Here is a 19,315-nt window from a genome sequence, read left to right as displayed (position 1 = left end):
AGGGGCCTGACCTGAAACATCACCTATCCATGTTTCTCCAGTTTCATTGCCCGCTGGTTAATTGAGTGTGTCAAGAATGGATGTGAAAGTGGGTTGACAAAGAACTGGAGTGACCAGAGAACGATTAATTGGCATTGACTCAATGGGCCAGAGAACTTGTTTGGTGCTGTATCTTTCAATCCAATTCTTGAATCTCCAGTTAAACCAATTACCCAATATTAGTACATTGCTAATTGAGCTTCATTTATCTGATCATCAGCACTTGAAGGACTCGTATTCTAGAAATTAAATGTTCTGGCAAAATGACAAACCACTTAAGAAAACTGGAGGAATATCTTTAATCTGTGAACTGTTATTCTTGATCAAGATACCGTATCTTAATGATATGTAGAAATAATTTGTTTGTAACATTAACGGCATGTTGAGCACAATGGAGCGAGCTGCCAGATGAAGTCTTTACGGAAGAACTGCAGATGCTGGAAAAATCGAAGGTAGACAAAAGTGCTGGAGAAACTCAGCAGGTGAGGCAGCATCTCTGGAACGAAGGAAATAGGCAACGTTTCGGGTCGAGACCCTTCAGACTGATATTGGGGGGGGGTGGGGGGGCGAGAAGCAGAAAGGAAGAGGCGGAGGCAGTGGGCTGTGGGAGAGCTGGGAAGGGGAGGGGAAGGAGGGAGAAAGCAAGGGCTACCTGAAATTGGAGAAGTCAATGTTCATACCGCTGGGGTGTAAACTACCCAAGCAAAATATGAGGTGCTGCTCCTCCCATATGCAGTGGGACTCACTCTGGCCATGGAGGAGGCCCAGGACAGAAAGGTCGGATTCAGAATGGGAGGGGGTGTTGAGCCACCGGGAGATCAGGTTGGATATTGGGAACTGTGCAGAGGTGTTGGGCGAAGCGATCGCCAAACCTACGCTTGGTCTCACCGATGCAGAGCAGTTGACACCTAGAGCAGTGGATGCAATAGATGAGGTTGGAGAAGGCTGGAACGGGGTACTGATTGTGGATGATCACATTGAATGGTGGTGCTGGCTCGAAGGGCCGAATGGCCTACTCCTGCACCTATTGTCTATTGTTATTAACCAGATGAAGATCATCAGCTGCAAAGCTCCAGGCTGTGTGTGGCACGGGGGTTCACCGAGGGAATGGTGGCAAACAAGTCTGAGCAAGTTGCACTAGTTGGGGACATCATATGCACTCCACAACTCCCCACAATATCAATCATTTCTGCTCAGTCTCTTCCCTCCCTCCCTTCTCTCCACCTTATGCCAACTTGGAAGGCAGCTCTACTAAGATGAAGTGCATTGGGCTGAGTGATAGACAATAGGTGCAGGAGTAGGCCATTTGGCCCTTCGAGCCAGCACAGCCATTCAATGTGATCATGGCTGATCATCCCCAATCAGTACCCCGTTCCTGCCTTCTCCCCATATCCCCTGACTCCGCTATTTTTAAGAGCCCTATCTAGCTCTCTCTTGAAAGCATCCAGAGAACCTACCTCCACTGCCCTCTGAGGCAGAGAATTCCACAGACTCACCACTCTCTGTGAGAAAAAGTGTTTCCTCGTCTCCGTTCTAAATGGCTTACTCCTTATTCTTAAACTGTGTGGCCCCTGGTTCTGGACTCCCCCAACATCAGGAACCTGTTTCCTGCCTCTAGTGTGTCCAAGCCCTTAACAATCTTATACGATTATCGGGAAACAGGCCCTTCGGCCCAACTTGCCCATGCTGCCAGACCCAAAGTTACTCCAGCACTTTGTGTCTTTTAACAGTGAGAACATGCTTATCAGAATTATAAAGACTCCCATCAGTTTAGGAACCTGGACTGCATTTAATGTGAAGTGGGCGATGATCAAGGTGAGTGGCCGCAATAGTTAGAACAGTTAAACGTTATAGAAGTATATATAAGTGGCACAATTATTCTGCTGATCGAATGGGTGTTGATTATGAATATCATTGGCAATGTGACAGCCAGAATTGTGAGGCAGTAAGATGCAGGCAGCATCTCTGGAGAACATGGATAGGTGACCTCGGGTCGAGACCCTTCTTCAGACAGTAAGAAGAAAGGCCTTGACCTGAAATGTCACCTATTCCTTTTCTCTAGAGATGCTGCCTGACCCGCTGTTACTCCAGCGTTTTGTATCGTAACTTTGGAGTAAACCGGCATCTGCAGCTCCTTCCTACACGTGCATGAACAACTTGGATGAGCGGTACGGTGGCGCAGCAATAGAGCCCTGGGTTCGATCCTGACTACGGGTGCTGTCTGTACGGAGTATTTACGTTCTCCCTGTGACCTGTGTGGGGATTTCTCCGAGATCTTCGGTTTCCTCCCACACTCCAAAGACGTGCAGGTTTGTAGGTTAATTGGCTTGGTGTAAATGTAAAAATTGTCCCTTGTGTGTGTAGGATAGTGTTAGTGTGCGGGGATCGCTGGTCGGCACGGTCTCGGTGGGCCGAAGGGCCTGTTTCTGCGCTGTATCTTTAAACTAAACTAAAAAAGTCAAGTCAAATCAATAAACTTGACGACTTGACCATATACCATAGAATGTATGTATTTATGTATACCTTCGAGCCAACACCGCCATTCAATGTGATCATGGCTGATCATCCCCAATCAGTACCCCGTTCCTGCCTTCTCCCCATATCCCCTGACTCCGCTATTTTTAAGAGCCCTATCTAGCTCTCTCTTGAAAGCATCCAGAGAACCTGCTTCCACTGCCCTCCGAGGCAGAGAATTCCACAGACTCACCACTGTGAGAAAAAGTGTCTCCTCGTCTCCGTTCTAAATGGTTTACCCCTTATTCTTAAACTGTGTGGGCCCTGGTTCTGGACTCCCCCAACATGGGGAACATGTTTCCTGCCTCTAGCGTGTCCAAACCCTTAATAATCTTATGAATGTGTTCGTGAATGAATGTGTGTGTGTGTGTGTGTATATTCTATGGTATATGGACATCATATGGTATATGATCTGTTCTGTATGCCTTCAATATCCTGTTGTGCTGCAGCAAGGATTTTCACACAGAGAGTGGTGAATCTCTGGAAATCTCTGCCACAGAGGGTAGTTGAGGCCAGTTCATTGGCTATATTTAAGAGGGAGTTAGATGTGGCCCTTGTAGCTAAAGGGATCAGAGGGTATGGAGAGAAGGCAGGAACAGGATACTGAGTTGGTTGATCAGCCATGATCATATTGAATGGCGGTGCAGGCTCGAAGGGCCGAATGGCCTACTCCTGCACCTATTGTCTATGTTTCTAATACCATTGTCCTGTCTAGGACACATGACAATCAACTCTCTTGACTTGACGACTCTAACATCTGTTTTGTGGGTGTAATACTGCAACAGTCCACAGGAAGGAGCTGACCAACTCCATTCTGTGTCCACATGGAAAATCTTTCAATTTGCAAAACATTGGCTCGAAGCATCATTGTTCCTTCACCGTGCAAGATGCAGTGGGGTATATTTGACTGAGGTGTGTTGGAAGGAACTGCAGGATGCTGGCGGCTCAGGCAGATGCTGCACCCATTCCTTCTCTCCAGAGATGCTGCCTGACCCCCTGAGTTACTTAGTTTACGACATTGACTTCTCCAATTTCAGGTAGTCCCTGCTTTCTCCCTCTTTCCCCTCCCCATCCCAGCTCTCCCACAGCCCACTGTCTCCGCCTCTTCCTTTCTTCTTCCCGCAACCCCCTCCCCGACCACCACATCAGTCTGAAGAAAGATCTCGACCTGAAAACGTCACCTATTCCTTCGCTCCATAGATGCTGCCTCACCGGCTGAGTTTCTCCAGCATTTTTGTCTTACCTCCGACCTGTAGTTCCTCCTTAAACCCTTACACCTGTTCTGTCCTACTGTGTAGGAAGGAACTGCAGATTCTGGTTTGCACTGAAGGTGGACACAGCATTGTTGTCTACCGTCACTGAGTTACTCCAGCACTTTGTGTGTCTATAATTTAACAGAGGCTTTAGTCAGTTTATGATACATAGAAAATAGGTGCAGGAGTAGGCCATTCGGCCCTTATAGCCTGCACCGCCATTCAATATGATCATGGCTGATCATCCAACTCAGTATCCTGTACCTGCCTTCTCTCCATACCCCCTGATGCCTTTAGCCACAAGGGCCACATCTAATTCCCTCTTAAATATAGCCAATGAACTGGCCTCAACTACCTTCTGTGGCAGAGAATTCCAAAGATTCACCACTCTCTGTGTGAAAAAAAATGTTTTTCTCATCTCGGTCCTAAAAGATTTCCCCCTTATCCTTAAACTGTGACCCCGTGTTCTGGACTTCCCCAACATCGGGAACAATCTTCCTGCATCTAGCCTGTCCAACCCCTTAAGAATTTTGTAACTTATGAATGCTTCTGTTGCCTCAATAAATGTTAATCTATTTTTAAATCTGGAGCAGAATTTATGAATCAAAGGGGCTGTGTATTTCCATCAGTTTGGGTGCCCGTGATTAATGAGACGATTATATTTACCGGTGCCTCAGCTGGTGGAGTTGCTGCCTCACAGCACCATTGATCCGGGTTCTGTCCTTGACTACGGGTGCTGTCCGTGTGGAGTTTGCACGTTCTCCCTGTGACCGCGTGGGTTTTCTTCCACCTCCCAAAGATGTACAGGTTTGTAGACTAATCGGCCCTCTGTAAAGTTGCCCCCAGTGTGCAGGGAGTGGATGAGAAAGTGGGATAACATGAAACTAGTGGGGTCAGCATGGACACAGCGGACCGAAGGGCCTGCTCCCTTGCTGTGTCTTTCAATCGATTCTAAAGTGTGAAGAGCTAATTAATTCTTTAGCCATTGCACAGCGCAAAATGTTGGAGGATCTCGACTGGTCAGGCAGCATCTGTGGAGGGAATGGGCAGACAATGGAAGGGGACAACACATTCCATTTGGACATCCCAGCCCGAAACGGCGTCTGTTCATTCCCTCCCCAGATGCTGCCTGACCTGCTGAGTTTGTGCAACACTGGCCCTGTTTTGATCAAGATTTCTGCAGTTCCTTGCCGTTCTGTTTCACTGCTTAACCGACATCCTGAACATTTGGATAGAATTAGGAAAATAAAATCTTGGAACTAAACTTTGAATGTTAAGGGCTCTTGTAAAATATTTCTCGAGAGTGGAGCTCAAATGACATTAATATAATCTCTGATCAGTAGTGTGTTCATGGCCTGCTTTGGCAGATATGTTTGAGGTTAGCAGTCGTATTTATGTTTTTACTGCAGCTCTGGGATTAGTAATCGCGGTGAACATTCCAGTGGACAATACCACATTTATACTGGCTGGCTTCGATGCGAGCCCTGACCAGAGAAGAGATCTGTGTGGATAAATGCACATATAGCTGCAGAAGGTAAAGTGTAGCAAATAGAGGCGAGTTCACATACAAACAAGGAACTGCAGAGGTTACACAAAAAAGCTGGAGAAACTCAGCGGGTGCAGCAGCATCTATGGAGCGAAGGAAATAGGCAACGTTTCGGGCCGAAACCCAAAGGAAATAGGTAACGTTTCGGGTCGAAACCCTTTGGGTTTCGGCCCGAAACGTTGCCTATTTCCTTCGCTCCATAGATGCTGCTGCACCCGCTGAGTTTCTCCAGCTTTTTTGTGTAACCTTCGATTCTCCAGCATCTGCAGTTCCCTCTTAAACAAGGAACTGCAGATGCTGGTTTACAAGTGCTGAAATAACTACCTGGCTGCGGCAGTGAATGTGGAGAACAGGAATGTGAAGGCGTTTTTCAAACGGGCCCCTTCTACAGACTGGAGAAAGGTCCCAAGCAGAAATGTCACCTATCCCATATTCTTCAGGGATGCTGCCTGACCCTCTGAATTACTCCAGCACTCTGCGCCTTTTTCAGGTGAGTTGATGGTAGACAACAAATGCTGGGTAAACTTAGCGGGTGAGGCAGCATCTATGGAGCGAAGGAATAGGTGACGTTTCGGGTCTCCACCTGAACATAGAAAATAGGTGCAGGAGGAGGCCGTTCGGCCCTTCGAGCCAGTACCGCCATTCATTGTGATCATGGCTGATCGTCCCCAATCAGTAATTCGTGCCTGCCTTCTCCCCATATCCCTTGACTCCACTAGCCCCTAGAGCTCTATCTAACTCTCTCTTAAATCCATCCAGTGACTTAGCCTCCACTGCCCTCTGTGGCAGGGAATTCCATAAATTCACAACTCTCTGGGTAAAAGCGTTTATTTATTTTTTCTCACCTCAGTCTTAAATGGCCTCCCGTTTATTCTAAGACTGTGGCCCCTGGTTCTGGAAACGTCACATATTCCTTCGCTCCATAGATGCTGCTGCACCCGCTGAGTTTCTCCAGCATTTTTGTCTACCTTCGATTTTTCCAGCACCTGCAGTTCCCCCTTAAATATCGGGTGAGTTGATGAATTGTTTATGCTGGCATAACTGGAGTTTAATTCCCATGAATCATTAAGGCTAGGTAATACAAAACGGCATCTAACTGGGGAAACTAAAAGAGCCTGTCCCACTTGCGTGTTTTTTTTCAGCGACTGCCGGCACCCGTCATAGTTGTAGCAGGTCGCCGGAAATTTGCAACACGTTGAAAATCCAGCGGTGACCAGAAAACGGTACGACTCTTTGGGCGACTACTCACGGCCTTACAGGCTTCACGTGTCGACATGCGCGGGGGTGACGCCTGTATGGTCGTGAGTAGTCGCCCAAAGAGTCGTACATTTTTCTGGTCGCCGCTGGATATTCAACAAGTTGGAAATTTTCGGCGACCTGCTGCGACTGACGGGCACCGGCAAGTCGCTGAAAAAATCACGTAAGTGGGACAGGCCCTTTATAACATTGCTTTAAAACCAGGAGTCAGATCAGGAATAAAGTCAGTGCTGTGAAGAATAACATTTGTAAATTAATAATTGAAAATGCAGAAGGGTCTGAAGAAGGGGTTCGTCCCGAAACGTTGCCTATTTCCTTCGCTCCATAGATGCTGCTGCACCCGCTGAGTTTCTCCAGCACTTTTGTCTACAATTGAAAATGCACACCAGCAGGCTCAGGAATAGCTACTCCCCCCGCTGTACTTAGAATGGTCCTTCCATAAATTGGGGTGCTGTCCGATTCACTTCTACCCCAGTGTGGACATTGGACTTGGTCGATGGCAGTGCCATCTCAGTTCAGTTTAGTTTATTGTCACGTGTACCGAGGTACAGTGAAAATATTTTGTTGCGTGCCATCCAGTCAGCAGAAAGACAAAACATGATTACAATCGATCCATTTTAGAGTATATTGATACAGGATAAGGGAATAACGTTTAGTGCAAGGATAATGGATGGGATTTATATAGCGCCTTTCTAGATACTCAAGGTGCTTTACATCGCATTATTCATTCACTCCTCAGTCACACTCGGTGGTGGTGAGCTACTTCTGTAGCCACAGCTGCCCTGGGGCAGACTGACGGAAGCGTGGCTGCTAATCTGCGCCTACGGCCCCTCCGACCACCACCAGTCACTCACACACATTCACACACAGGCAAAGGTGGGTGAAGTGTCTTGCCCAAGGACACAACGACAGTATGCACTCCAAGCGGGATTCGAACCGGCTACCTTCCGGTCGCCAGCCGAACACTTAGCCCATTGTGCCATCTGTCGTCCGGAATAGTCCAAGGGTCATCAAAGAGGTTGATGGTAGTTCAGCACTGCTCTCGGGTTGTGGTAGGATGTTTCAGTTGCTTGATAACAGCTGGGAAGACACTGTCCCTGAATCTGGAGGTGTGCGTTTTCACACTTCTGTACCTTTTGCCTGGTGGGAGAGGGGAGAAGAGGGAGTGGCCGGGGTGCAACTCGTCCTTGATTATGCTGCTGGCCTTGGAGTGACAGCACGAGGTGTAGATACAATGCTGAGAACTATATTCTGCACTCTGTATCTTTCTCTTTCCTCCACCTATTGGACTGGAGTTTGGCTTTAGTGTATTTATGTGAAGTATTAACTATTCAATTCCTTGATTATCTGATATGAGAGTTTGACAGCACTGGGCCTCCACTCGCTGGAGTTTAGAAGGTTGAGGGGGGACCTCATTGAAACTTACACAATAATGAAAGGCATAGATAGAGTGGATGTGGAGAGGATGTTTCCACTGATAGCGGAGTCAGGGGATATGGGGAGAAGGCAGGAACGGGGTACTGATTGGGGATGATCAGCCGTGATCACATTGAATGGCGGTGCTGGCTCGAAGGGCCGAATGGCTGACTCCTGCACCTATTGTCTATTGAGAGTCTAGGACCAGAGGTCACAGCCTCAGAATTAAAGTGTGCTCTATTAGAAAGGAGGTGAAGAGGACAGTAGTTAATCTGTGGAACTCATGTCAGTGGATATTTTTAAGGCAGAGATAGACAAAATCTTGATTAGAATGGGTGTCAAGGGTAATGGGGAGAAGGCAGAGATCAGCCATGATTGAATGGCGGAACAGACTTGGTGGACCGAATGGCCGAATTCTACTCCTTTAACGTGATTATGAGTGATTGTATTGGTTGCAAAACAAAGTTTTTCACTGTACACGTGACAAAAATAAACCTAAACCTAACCCTCGCTGTCAAGATGGCAACGAGCTTTACATAATGGCAACTTGTGCTGCTAACATTCTTGCTACTGATGGAGTGCAGCGTAGGTTTACAAGGTTAACTCTCGGGATGGCGGGACTGTCATATGCTGAGAGAATGGAGCAGCTGGGCTTGTACACTCTGGAGTTTAGAAGGATGTGAGGGGATCTTATTGAAACATATAAGATTAGTAAGGATTTGGTCACGCTAAAGGCAGGAAACATGTTCCCGATGTTGTCAGTCTCCCTACCTGCTTCCACTACCTGCAACCTCCGGGAACCGCACGGAAACCTTGGGTGGGGCGCAAAGTCTCCAGAGGTTTCCGTTCAGGTTTCCTAAGTGGGACAGGGGCATGAGGGGTAAGCCATTTAGAACGGAGATGAGGAAACACTTTTTTTCACGGAGAGTTGTGAGTCTGTGGAATTCTCTGCTTCAGAGGGCGGTGGAGGCCGGTTCTCTGGATACTTTCAAGAGAGCTAGATAGGGCTCTTAAAGATAGCGGAGACAGGGGATATGGGGAGAAGGCAGGAACGGCGTACTGATTGGGGATGATCAGCTATGATCACAATGAATGGCAGTGCTGGCTCGAAGGGCCGAATGGCCTACTCCTGCACCTATTGTCTAAAATACATCACTACTGAGACAAAAGTGGTTCTGAGGATCTTTATTTCTTGCATTTTTGTAAAAAAATATGAAACCCAGAATTACATTGGCACATAAACCTCAGCAGTAGGCAATTGCTGTTCATGTAATACAAGGCACAGGTGTATATACAGAATTAAGAGGTCCTTTCCAATCTGGTTCACTTAGTAATCATGTTCCTTAGTAAATCCACGAGAATTTTATATCTCCATCGAAAACACAGTGTGGAAAGCGAAGGCCACGCCTCTCTGACATCAATAATAAAAAAAACAGCACATTATACACATTATCATCCATAACTTTTTCATACAAAAAGTGCATTTTCCCCCGATAAAGGATTTTGATTTCTTCAACCTGTTCGACGATTTAATTTTGGGAACCAAAGCTGGTGTAATTGCTGGTAAGACACACCCTGTCTTCAAAGTAGACTTAAAAATCCTCTCTTGGAATGGTTACTGCCACAATTATGCAGCACCAAGACATTTGGCAATAAAACTTTTTATTTGTTGTCTAAGAAGGAACTGCAGATGCTGGAAAATCGAAGGTAGACAAGAATGCTGGAGAAACTCAGCGGGTGAGGCAGCATCTATGGAGCGAAGGAAATGGGCAACGTTTCGGGCCGAAACCCGACAGGCAGCGAAGGAAATAGGTAAAGTTGCCCATTTCCTTGGCTCCAAAGATGCTGCCTCGCCCGCTGAGTTTCTACAGCATCCTTGTCCACTGGCAATAAAACTTGCTTTATTTAGGAGACAGGTTCAGTTTCTCTTTGCCTGATGACATTTGGAAAATTGACCATTTTTAATTTCCAAAAACGCAAAGACCAAACTGATTTGTATCTATCTATATATATGAACGCTGCCAAAAAAAAATGAGCAGTTTACATTCATTTGCTTATTTCGCCAGTTGTGGCCAAAGAGCTGTTTATTCAACGTCTATTTTACAGGTAAGCCCTTTTTTTTTCTTGTCGAAAAAAAAATAAATCTAGCATATAATTAAAAAATATTAGAGTCTCTGCTGATCCATTTTACAGTTATAAGCATTAAAATCCTGAGAATACAGCATATCATAAACTGTGGAGAGACTGATAGCCCTGTCCCACGGTGCGAGTTCATTCCAAGAGCTCTCCCGAGTTTAAAAAAAAAATCAACCTCGTGGTAAGGACGGAGAATGATCGTAGCGGGTACGTCGGAGCTCGGGGACGTCTCTTAGCGGCTCGTAACGCTAACGGCAGGTACTCGGGAAGACTCGCTAACGGCAGGTAAGCACGGGAAGACTCGTGAAGATTTTTCAACGTGATGAAAAATGTCCACGAGAGCCCCGAGTAACCGACGAGTGGCCATTAACGTAAATCTCCGAGTTCGAATCAGGGCAAACATCGGGAGAGCTCTTGGAATGAACTCGTACCGTGGGACTGGGGTTTAACTTTGGTATGATGTTATAAAACCCAACATCTTCAGGAACACTGATTAAACTTGATGGTTCATACGGGCTGGATATTACAGAAGGGACAGTATATCAGCTAAACATACCCTCATTTCAGATTTTTACTGCTTTAAAAGATTTGAGATTACAAAGCAAATCTTTGTAAAAACAATTCATCACATTTATTTGTTTGGCAAACGGAATTAAATGCCACAGGAGGCTGTGGAGGCCAAGTCAGTGGATATTTTTTAGGGATAGATAGATTCTTGATTAGTGCGGGTGTCGGGGGTTATGGGGAGAAGGCAGGAGAATGGGGTTGGGAGGGAAAGATAGATCAGCCGTGATTGAATGGCGGAGTAGACTTGATGGGCCGAATGGCCTAATTCTGCTCCTACACGTCAACAAACTACCGATTAGTTCAAATGTGTTGAGAAACTTCTTTGCGTCACTTGCTGGCCAATGACCAGCTGGATCCAACGCAATCTTAAACCCTTTCGTGTGATCAATCCGTTAGATGTTGGAAGCTGCCGGGTTGGTTTTCGCTTGCGATGAAGTGTTTTGCCTGGAGATGAGATGGAACTGGTGGTAAATTGGACTGGACTTAGCTTAATATCCTGGTACTACAAAGAAGGTGCAGAGTTCTCTATTGGTCACCGTTATGGAAAACCACATGAAGAAAACGCAAAGAAAACTGCGGTGGTGAGCAGATACCAATTGCGGAATAGCTTAAAAAGAAAGGTGTAAATGGCAACTAGAACTAAAAGACTGTGAAAAGACGGTCATCGTACATTCATGAAAATGGATCGTCAAGGCAACCCCACTTTCATCAGATTGATTTTTCTCTCTTCTCGAAAACTTAAAACTAAGGCTATGCTACAAATCTTATTGTACAGTGAAAAGACATCATTTATACCTCACATGCCCTAGCAGGGTGCAACTTTGGCAACTTGTGTGTTTCTACAATTCTTCACTGTGCAGGAGGCCAAGTGCACGCCCTAGAGCTTCCAGCCAGGTCTGAACCTATTCTAGCTTCCAATTTACCAACCAAAACCTTTAGAGCAAAAATTAAAAAAAAAAAACACAATTTATGACAGTAATGTGTTTCCACAGTAAAAACAATTTAAAATTTAGATTTTTTTTTTCCTTTGTATATCATCAAAAAATCAAAACTATAAAATTTACAATTTTTTTTTATAATGCAGTAAAAAGCGAAAAGCTCTACGACGGGGGGGAAAAAAAAATCTTGAAAAGTTCTGCGTGCGTTTCCTGAAACAATGCAAATTGCATGCGGCTCTGCAGCGGCAGGAGGAACTGACTCCTACCTCAAGGTTGGAGTTTGCCCTTGTACACGAAGGGGGCAAAACTGAACCTAGTCGCTTGCGTGCAAACATGGCAGTCAAAAAGTAAACCGATGTTTTTGGACTTTTATCAACTTGGCAAAAAAGGATTTGTTATTGGAAAAACTAAAATGTCAGCTGGTTCAAATGCCGCAGAAAACACAGCAATTTCAAAGAAAAAAGAGTCTTTAGCTTATTTTTGAAAACAAGTGAATATTTTTGATAGTATCTGATGTAATTACAAGTGCATTACCCAAACCCAATCGTGCTTTAGGCGTTCCTTGCTTTTATCATTGTCTTGCCCCTCGCTCACTAGAATTGATTGTTCAGGAAACTGCGAGCAGTAGGGCCTTATTAGAGTGTACAAAATACAGAAAGTGCCGTCCGCTCATTCATTCATTCAGTCAACAAATCGCTGACAGGCCTTCTTCCAGCGACAGGCAGTGCACCACATATCCCGGTTCTCCATCCCATAAACTTTCCGGCATTTCTTTCCTTCACCTCTCGGCTTCCTGCAAGGAGATGAGCGCAACGTGGTGAACATTGCAGCCTTTGACAAGGAGAGGTCAACACATTGCAAAAAACCCCCCACCACAGGCCAGCAGTGGAGCTGTCTGGACGGAGTTTGCACGTTCTCTCCCCCCACCCCACCCCCCCCTCCCCCCCATGTTCACAGAGATCTTCGGTTTCCTCCCACACTCCAAAGTTTGCAGGTTCATTGGCTGGGTATAAATGTTTAATTGTCCCAAGGGTGTGTAGGATGGTGTTAATACCACCAGGGGGCGATATTTTTAGTGTGTTTTAAAAGCTTGGCATGGATGCAATGGGCCGAAGGGCCTGTTTCTGTGCCGTACCTCTAAACTAAATGAAATAATTGCAACATAGACAATAGGTGCAGGAGGAGGCCATTCGGCCCTTCGAGCCAGCACCGCCATTCAATGTGATCATTGCTGATCATCAACAATCAGTACCCCGTTCCTGCCTTCTCCCCATATCCCCTGACTCCGCTGTCTTTAAGAGCCCTATCTAGCTCTCTCTTGAAAGCATCCAGAGAACCGGCCTCCACCGCCCTCTGAGGCAGAGAATTCCACAAACCCACAACTCTCTGTGAGAAAAAGTGTTTCCTCGTCTCCGTTCTAAATTGCTTACTCCTTATTCTTAAACTGTGTGGCCCCTGGTTCTGGACTCCCCCAACATCGGGAACTTGTTTCCTGCCTCTAGCGTGTCCAAACCCTTCTCCCGATAGTAACTCAGCGGGTCAGGCAGCATCACTGGAGAACATGAATAGGTGACGTTTCAGGTCGGGACCCTTCTACAGACCATGCCCTCCAGAGATGCTGCCTGACCTGCTGAGTTAGTCCAACATTGTTTGTAAACTAGCAACTGCAGTTCTTCATTTTGGAATGATTACGTTTTAATTCCAATGTCATACTCGTCAGTGAGAATCATCATATGAATTAATAATTAAATAATGTGTACAGATTCTCTATTTTTCAAGCAGGTGCAGGTTTGCAGGTGATGTGCGGTCGGATGCAAGCCTGGGCGATAGATGTCATATGGAGGACAGGCTGTTGCCCATGCAGCACGTCCCCCCTCTCCACGTCGCTGATCGATCCAAAGGAACAGCAGGGCCGTTACAGTTTGGCACCAGCTCCGTCGCAGGAGCTGCCAGAGCGAGGTTGTAGACAACGACAAACTGACTTAGGGGCTCCGACTCTGGATATTCTTGACGTTAACTCCAGGGGGATCTTATAGAAACTTACAAAATCCTTCAGGGGTTGGGCAGGCTAGATGCAGGAAGATTGTTCCCGATGTTGGGGAAGTCCAGAACAAGGGGTCACAGTTTAAGGATAAGGGGGAAGTCCTTTAGGACCGAGATGAGAAAATCATTTTTTACACAGAGAGTGGTGAATCTGTGGAATTCTCTGCCACAGAAGGTAGTTGAGGCCACAGTTCATTGGCTATATTTAAGAGGGAGTTAGATGTGGCCTTTGTGGTTAAAGGCATCAGGGAGTATGGAGAGAAGGCAGGTACAGGATACTGAGTTGGATGATCAGCCATGATCATATTGAAGGGCCCAATGGCCTACTCCTGCACCTATTTTCTATGTTTCTATGTTTCTAGGAGCCTTTTCCATGACTGGATATGGCCAAAAGGCCACTGTGGTAGTTTTCCCTCAATCAGAGTGACTGCATTATTGCAGCTGAAAACTTGATGGAAAATCTCTGAAGTTAAAGTGCAGACGGCTTCTATGAAAATGACATGCACATACATGTTGTGGGTGAACAGTGTGCTTTGGTTTGTACAATTGGTGTCACGTTGGGGAACAAAAGGCAAAAGTCATTGTAAATTCCTGCACTATTTGAAAATGGTGAAGGTCGTGGTGTGTGAAGCTGTGAAACACATGATTATCGACACAATACATCTCACGAACAGCTGCGTCTCCTCGCAACAAGCTTCTGAACGGTGCTTCCACAAGCAAGGGAATTGTCTGATTATCCTCTGAAGAAGGGTTTCGGCCTGAAACGTTGCCTATTTCCTTCGCTCCATAGATGCTGCTGCACCCGCTGAGTTTCTCCAGCTTTTTTGTGTAACCTGTCTGATTATCCTATTTAGTTTAGAGATACAGCGCGTAAACAGTCCCTTCGGCCCACCCAGTCCGCCCCGACCAGCGATCCCCGCACATTAACACTACCCTATACGCATGAGGGACAATTTTTAACATTTTTACACCAAGCCAATTATAAACTACAAACTTGTACGCGTTTGGAGTGTTGGAGGAAACCGAAGATCTCGGAGAAAACCCACGCGGTCACGGGGAGAACGTACAAACTCTGTAGTCGGGACCGAACCGGGGTCTCTGGCGCTGCGCCACCGTGCCGCTCATTATGGACATTGGCATTGTTGCGCTGCGCTGCTGAGAACTAAATCCTGCACTCTGTATCTTCCCCTTTGTTTCACCGATTGTCCTTGAGTCTGGCGATTATATTCATGTGTGGGATTATATCTGGTCTGTTTGGACAGCGAGCTAAACAAAGCTTTTGCCTGGACTGTCGGGCGGGACGATAATACACTCAAACTTAAATTGCAAACAGTATTATCACAGATAGTAATCACAGCAGGTTAAAGTGTGGAGCATAAATGTAGTCATACCTAGTTCCTGGCCCTTGTTTCGGGGACGAGACGAGAGGGGTGTGTACCTTCAAGGAGGGGTGAGACGTCTGCCTCTTGTCAACGATACTTACTGGACGAATTTGTGTTAAAGGACCCTAAACATAATCAGAGATTCACATGAAGTTCCTGGTTTGCATTGCAACATAGCAAAATCCAGAGCTATTCACACATACACGCACACGCTCACATGCACACGCACGCACACAAACACACGCGCACACACATATTATTAAGAAAAACATACATGTAAAACAAAATAACATTAAGTATACTGTGGAGTTTAGAAGGATGAGAGGAAATCTTATTGAAACATACAAGATTATTAAGGGTTTGGACATGCAGGAAACATGTTCCCGGTGTTGGGGGAGTCCAGAACCAGGGGCCACACAGTTTAAAAAGAGGGGTAAGCTATTTAAAACGGAGACAAGGAAACATTTTTTCTCACAGAGAGTTGTGAGTCTGTGGAATTCTCTGCCTCGGAGGGCGGTGGGGGCAGGTTCTCTGGATGCTTTCAATTGAGAGCTAGATAGGGCTCTTAAAGATAGCGGAGTCAGGGGATATGGGGAGAAGGCAGGAACGGGGTACTGATTGGGGATGATCAGCCATGATCACATTGAATGGCGGTGCTGGCTCGAAGGGCTGAATGGCCGAGTCCTGCACCTATTGTCTATAATGTAATAAAAAGGAACTGCTGAAGGAATGTCTGAAGAAGGGTCCCGACGTCACCCATTCCTTCTCTCCAGAGATGCTGCTGCCTGACCCGCTGAGTTACTCCAACATTTTGCATCTATTCCCTGCCGTTTATTTATTTTAAAGGTTGACTGAACAGAAGATCTATTTTAAGGCTCCACCCATGGGACTGCCGACCCAGGAATGTGCCTGGCGCATGCCAGCTTTAAATTCTTCTTTCACTGGACATGTTTTTCCGGTTCAAACAGAAATGTGTGTATGTATGTACGCGAGGTCACAAGGCCACTAATGAAAAGGTCAACCTACACGGGGCCCCCAAACTGCTTTAATTCACTGAAAGTCAGTGTTTCATTCATTTCTCCCAAGTGGATTAAAGGTTCGGCAGCTTCGGACAAATTTTTAGTATCATTCAGTTCATGGATAAAGAACAGAAACAGGCCATTCGGCCCACCGAGTCCACACTGGCCTGCAATCCCCACCCCACACACTAACACTATCACACACACACACACACACACACACAGTCACAGCTGTCTGTAAACACACTCGCACCACAATTAACAACAGCTTGGTCAGATAAAGTCACACTGAGCCAAAGGTGTTATTGGGCAAGAGATCAAACCATTAGATTTGACAGGTAGACAAAAATGCTGGAGAAACTCAGCGGGTGCAGCAGCATCTACGGAGCGAAGGAAATAGGCAACGTTTCGGGCCGAATAGGAACCATTTCAGGAAATAGGCAACGTTTCGGGCCGAATAGGAACCATTTCAGGAAATAGGCAACGTTTCGGGCCGAATAGGAACCATTTCAGGAAATAGGCAACGTTTCGGGCCGAAACCCAAAGGGTTTCGGCCCGAAACGTTGCCTATTTCCTTCGCTCCAAAGATGCTGCTGCACCCGCTGAGTTTCTCCAGCATTTTTTGTCTACCTTCGATTTACAATTTTACCGCTGCCAATTAGCAGACCTGTACGTCTTTTGAGTCTGGGAGAAAACCGGAGCACCCGGGGAAAACCCACCGGGAGAACGTGCAAACTCCGTACAGACAGCACCCGTGGTCAGGATCGAACCTGGGTCTCTGGCGCTGTGAGGCAGCAGCTCTACCGCTGCGCCACCGCGCCTCCCTCTCAGATATTAAAGAAGGTTTACTTTTTTTTCCTCTTCTATACGTAGTTTAGAGAGTCTGCATGGAAACAGGCCCTTCGTCTCACCAAACCCATGCTGACCATCGATCACCCAGTTTACACTGGTTCTATGTTATTCCATTCCGCACACACTAGGGGGGCAGTTTACAGAGGACAATTAACCTACAAAGCCGCACGTGGTAGTGTTGTGGGAGGGAACGCAGGGTGAACATGTATTTATAGACCATCCCTAACCGAGTGGGTGCTGGACCATGCAGGGGATGTTTGACAGGCAACCTGATGGCAGGTTTGGAAGCACAGAGTGTAGAGGGGGCAAGAACATCAAACAGGTAGGAACCAGCCGTGATGGTCAACGTTCCGCAATAATTCGGACAAATTCTGTCTGCTAAATGCATTTCGTTGTCTCTGTACTGTACTGTACACTGACAATGACAATTAAAATTGAATCTGAATCTGAATCTGATCTGAATTGAAAAAGTGGCCAATCTGGAGTTAAGTGGTACCTTCCTCACCTGCAGGTGCCATTTATGTTAACTTGTGGATCCATGTGTTTGTCCTTTTTTAAAAATTTTAGACATTAGGTTTCAGGAGTAGAGGCCATTCGGCCCTTCGATTATGCATTTATTATTTATTATGATTATTTTTATCATTTTTCTTGTGATTTTTTTTTTTAACGATACTGCCTGTACGGAAAATTCATTTCGTTGTCTCAAATTGAGACAATGACAATAAAATTTGAATACAAGAATACAAGAATAAATATAGCCAATGAACTGTGGCCTCGACTACCTTCTGTGGCAGAGAATTCCACAGATTCACCACACTCTGTGTGAAAAAGGATTTTCTCATCTTGGTCCTAAAAGACTTCCCTCTTATCCTTAAACTGTGACCCCTTTAATCCGGACAAAACCACGAGAGAGCACTTTGCCCCCCCCCCCCCCCCCCATCCCCTCTGGAAGTCTGACAATGTCCCCCCTAGGTCGGATGGGGCGGTTGATCTCGGCCTCATCTGGACTGAGGATGAACGTGGAGGGGAGGCTGGCTGGACTATGGTGCCACCCTCACCTGGGTGCCATTTATGTTATGTTGTGTTGTGGACTTTCTGTGTTTGTGCTTTTTTTTTTTTTTTTTTTTTTAATTCAATCTCAATTTTATTTTTAATATGTTTTATTATTTATTTAATATTTATTTTTATTATTTTTCTTGTGATTTTTTTTAACGATACTGCCTGTACGGGAAATTCATTTCGTTGTCTCAAATTGAGACAATGACAATAAATTTGAATACAATACAATACAATACAAAAGACTTCCGTGGCTGATCGGCAGCTGGACTTTGCCCCCCCCTGCAGCCGGGGATCTGGAACTCTGGCCCGGCCCGATCCGTTCCCACAGCCCGTGTGTCGGAGACGGATAATCCGGGGAGGCTCTGGAACCACGGGCGCTGGGAAATAGGCGTCGGAGGGGCACGGTAGCGTGGACTGCACACAGCATGGAAGCAAGAGATGTGGACTGTATTTTCCACACAGCAACAATAAATTTAAACCTACAGATGTAAAAGCACTCGCTCACCTGTGAGCCTTTAAAGATTACGGGCGGAGACTGCAACGATATGCTGAATCCAGTCCCATTTGGACAGAACTTGGATGTTACAGGGATGCTGACTGGTGCAGTCGCCTGTAAACGGGGGAAATAAATGCACCATCAGAGGGAAAGAAAGGCAAAGTGACACGGAATGGTCCATTGCAGCCCAGACCATCGCCCTTCCACCGACTCCATCTACACCTCACGCTGCCTCGGCAAGGCCAGCAGCATCATCAAGGGCCAGTCTTACCCCCGGCCACTCCCTCTTCTCCCCTCTCCCATCAGGCACGAGGAACAGAAGTCTAGAAACACCCACAGCTCCAGATTCAGGGACAGTTTCTTCCCGGCTGTTATCGGGCAACTGAATGGTCCCACCATCAACTGGATAGCGTTCCTGAGCCACTCTATATCTCATTGGAGACCCGCAGATTATATTTAGTCGGACTTCTCTTGACTTTTATCTTGCACTAGATGTTAACTTCTAACCAGTCTATCCGCTGACTCGTTAGCGCCCGTGACAAAAATCCCCGCACCTCGGCTCACATGGCAATAAACTAAACTAAAATAAACTTTCACTGATGATGAAAACCATTAGTTAACGTTCAGCCCCATTCTGATGGTCTTTTTGAGTTTAGTTTAGAGATACAGCACGGAAACAGGCCATTCGGCCCACCGAGTCCGTGCCGACCCCATGCACTATCCTGATCTGCACACATCAGGGACAATTTACAATTTACAATCCTGTACGTCTTTGGAGTGTGGGAGGAAACCGGAGCA

General features: G+C 46.2%; 1 protein-coding gene across 3 annotated transcripts in view; it reads right to left on the bottom strand.

Moving 5' to 3' along the window:
* Positions 1 to 9,196: 9,196 nt before the first annotated feature.
* LOC129707518 (zinc finger protein 704-like) overlaps positions 9,197 to 19,315 on the bottom strand; it is a 64,841-nt gene continuing 54,722 nt past the window's right edge. For 2 of the 3 annotated variants that reach the window (XM_055652625.1, XM_055652624.1), the window contains exons 7-9: positions 18,527 to 18,631; positions 15,101 to 15,216; positions 10,548 to 12,459 (exon numbers count right to left, since the gene is read on the bottom strand). In XM_055652625.1, coding sequence (XP_055508600.1) covers positions 12,348 to 12,459; positions 15,101 to 15,216; positions 18,527 to 18,631 — 333 coding nt within the window. In that variant the 3' untranslated portion in view covers positions 10,548 to 12,347. Of the gene's footprint in view, positions 9,437 to 10,547; positions 12,460 to 15,100; positions 15,217 to 18,526; positions 18,632 to 19,315 lie in introns of those variants that run through there. The other variant, XR_008725195.1, reaches the window with a different exon arrangement.

Source organism: Leucoraja erinacea, chromosome 21 (assembly GCF_028641065.1).
Source record: "Leucoraja erinacea ecotype New England chromosome 21, Leri_hhj_1, whole genome shotgun sequence".
Classification (NCBI taxonomy): domain Eukaryota; kingdom Metazoa; phylum Chordata; class Chondrichthyes; order Rajiformes; family Rajidae; genus Leucoraja; species Leucoraja erinaceus.
The sequence above is the reverse complement of the archived record's forward strand: the minus strand, read 5'-3'. Positions and strand labels throughout refer to the sequence as shown.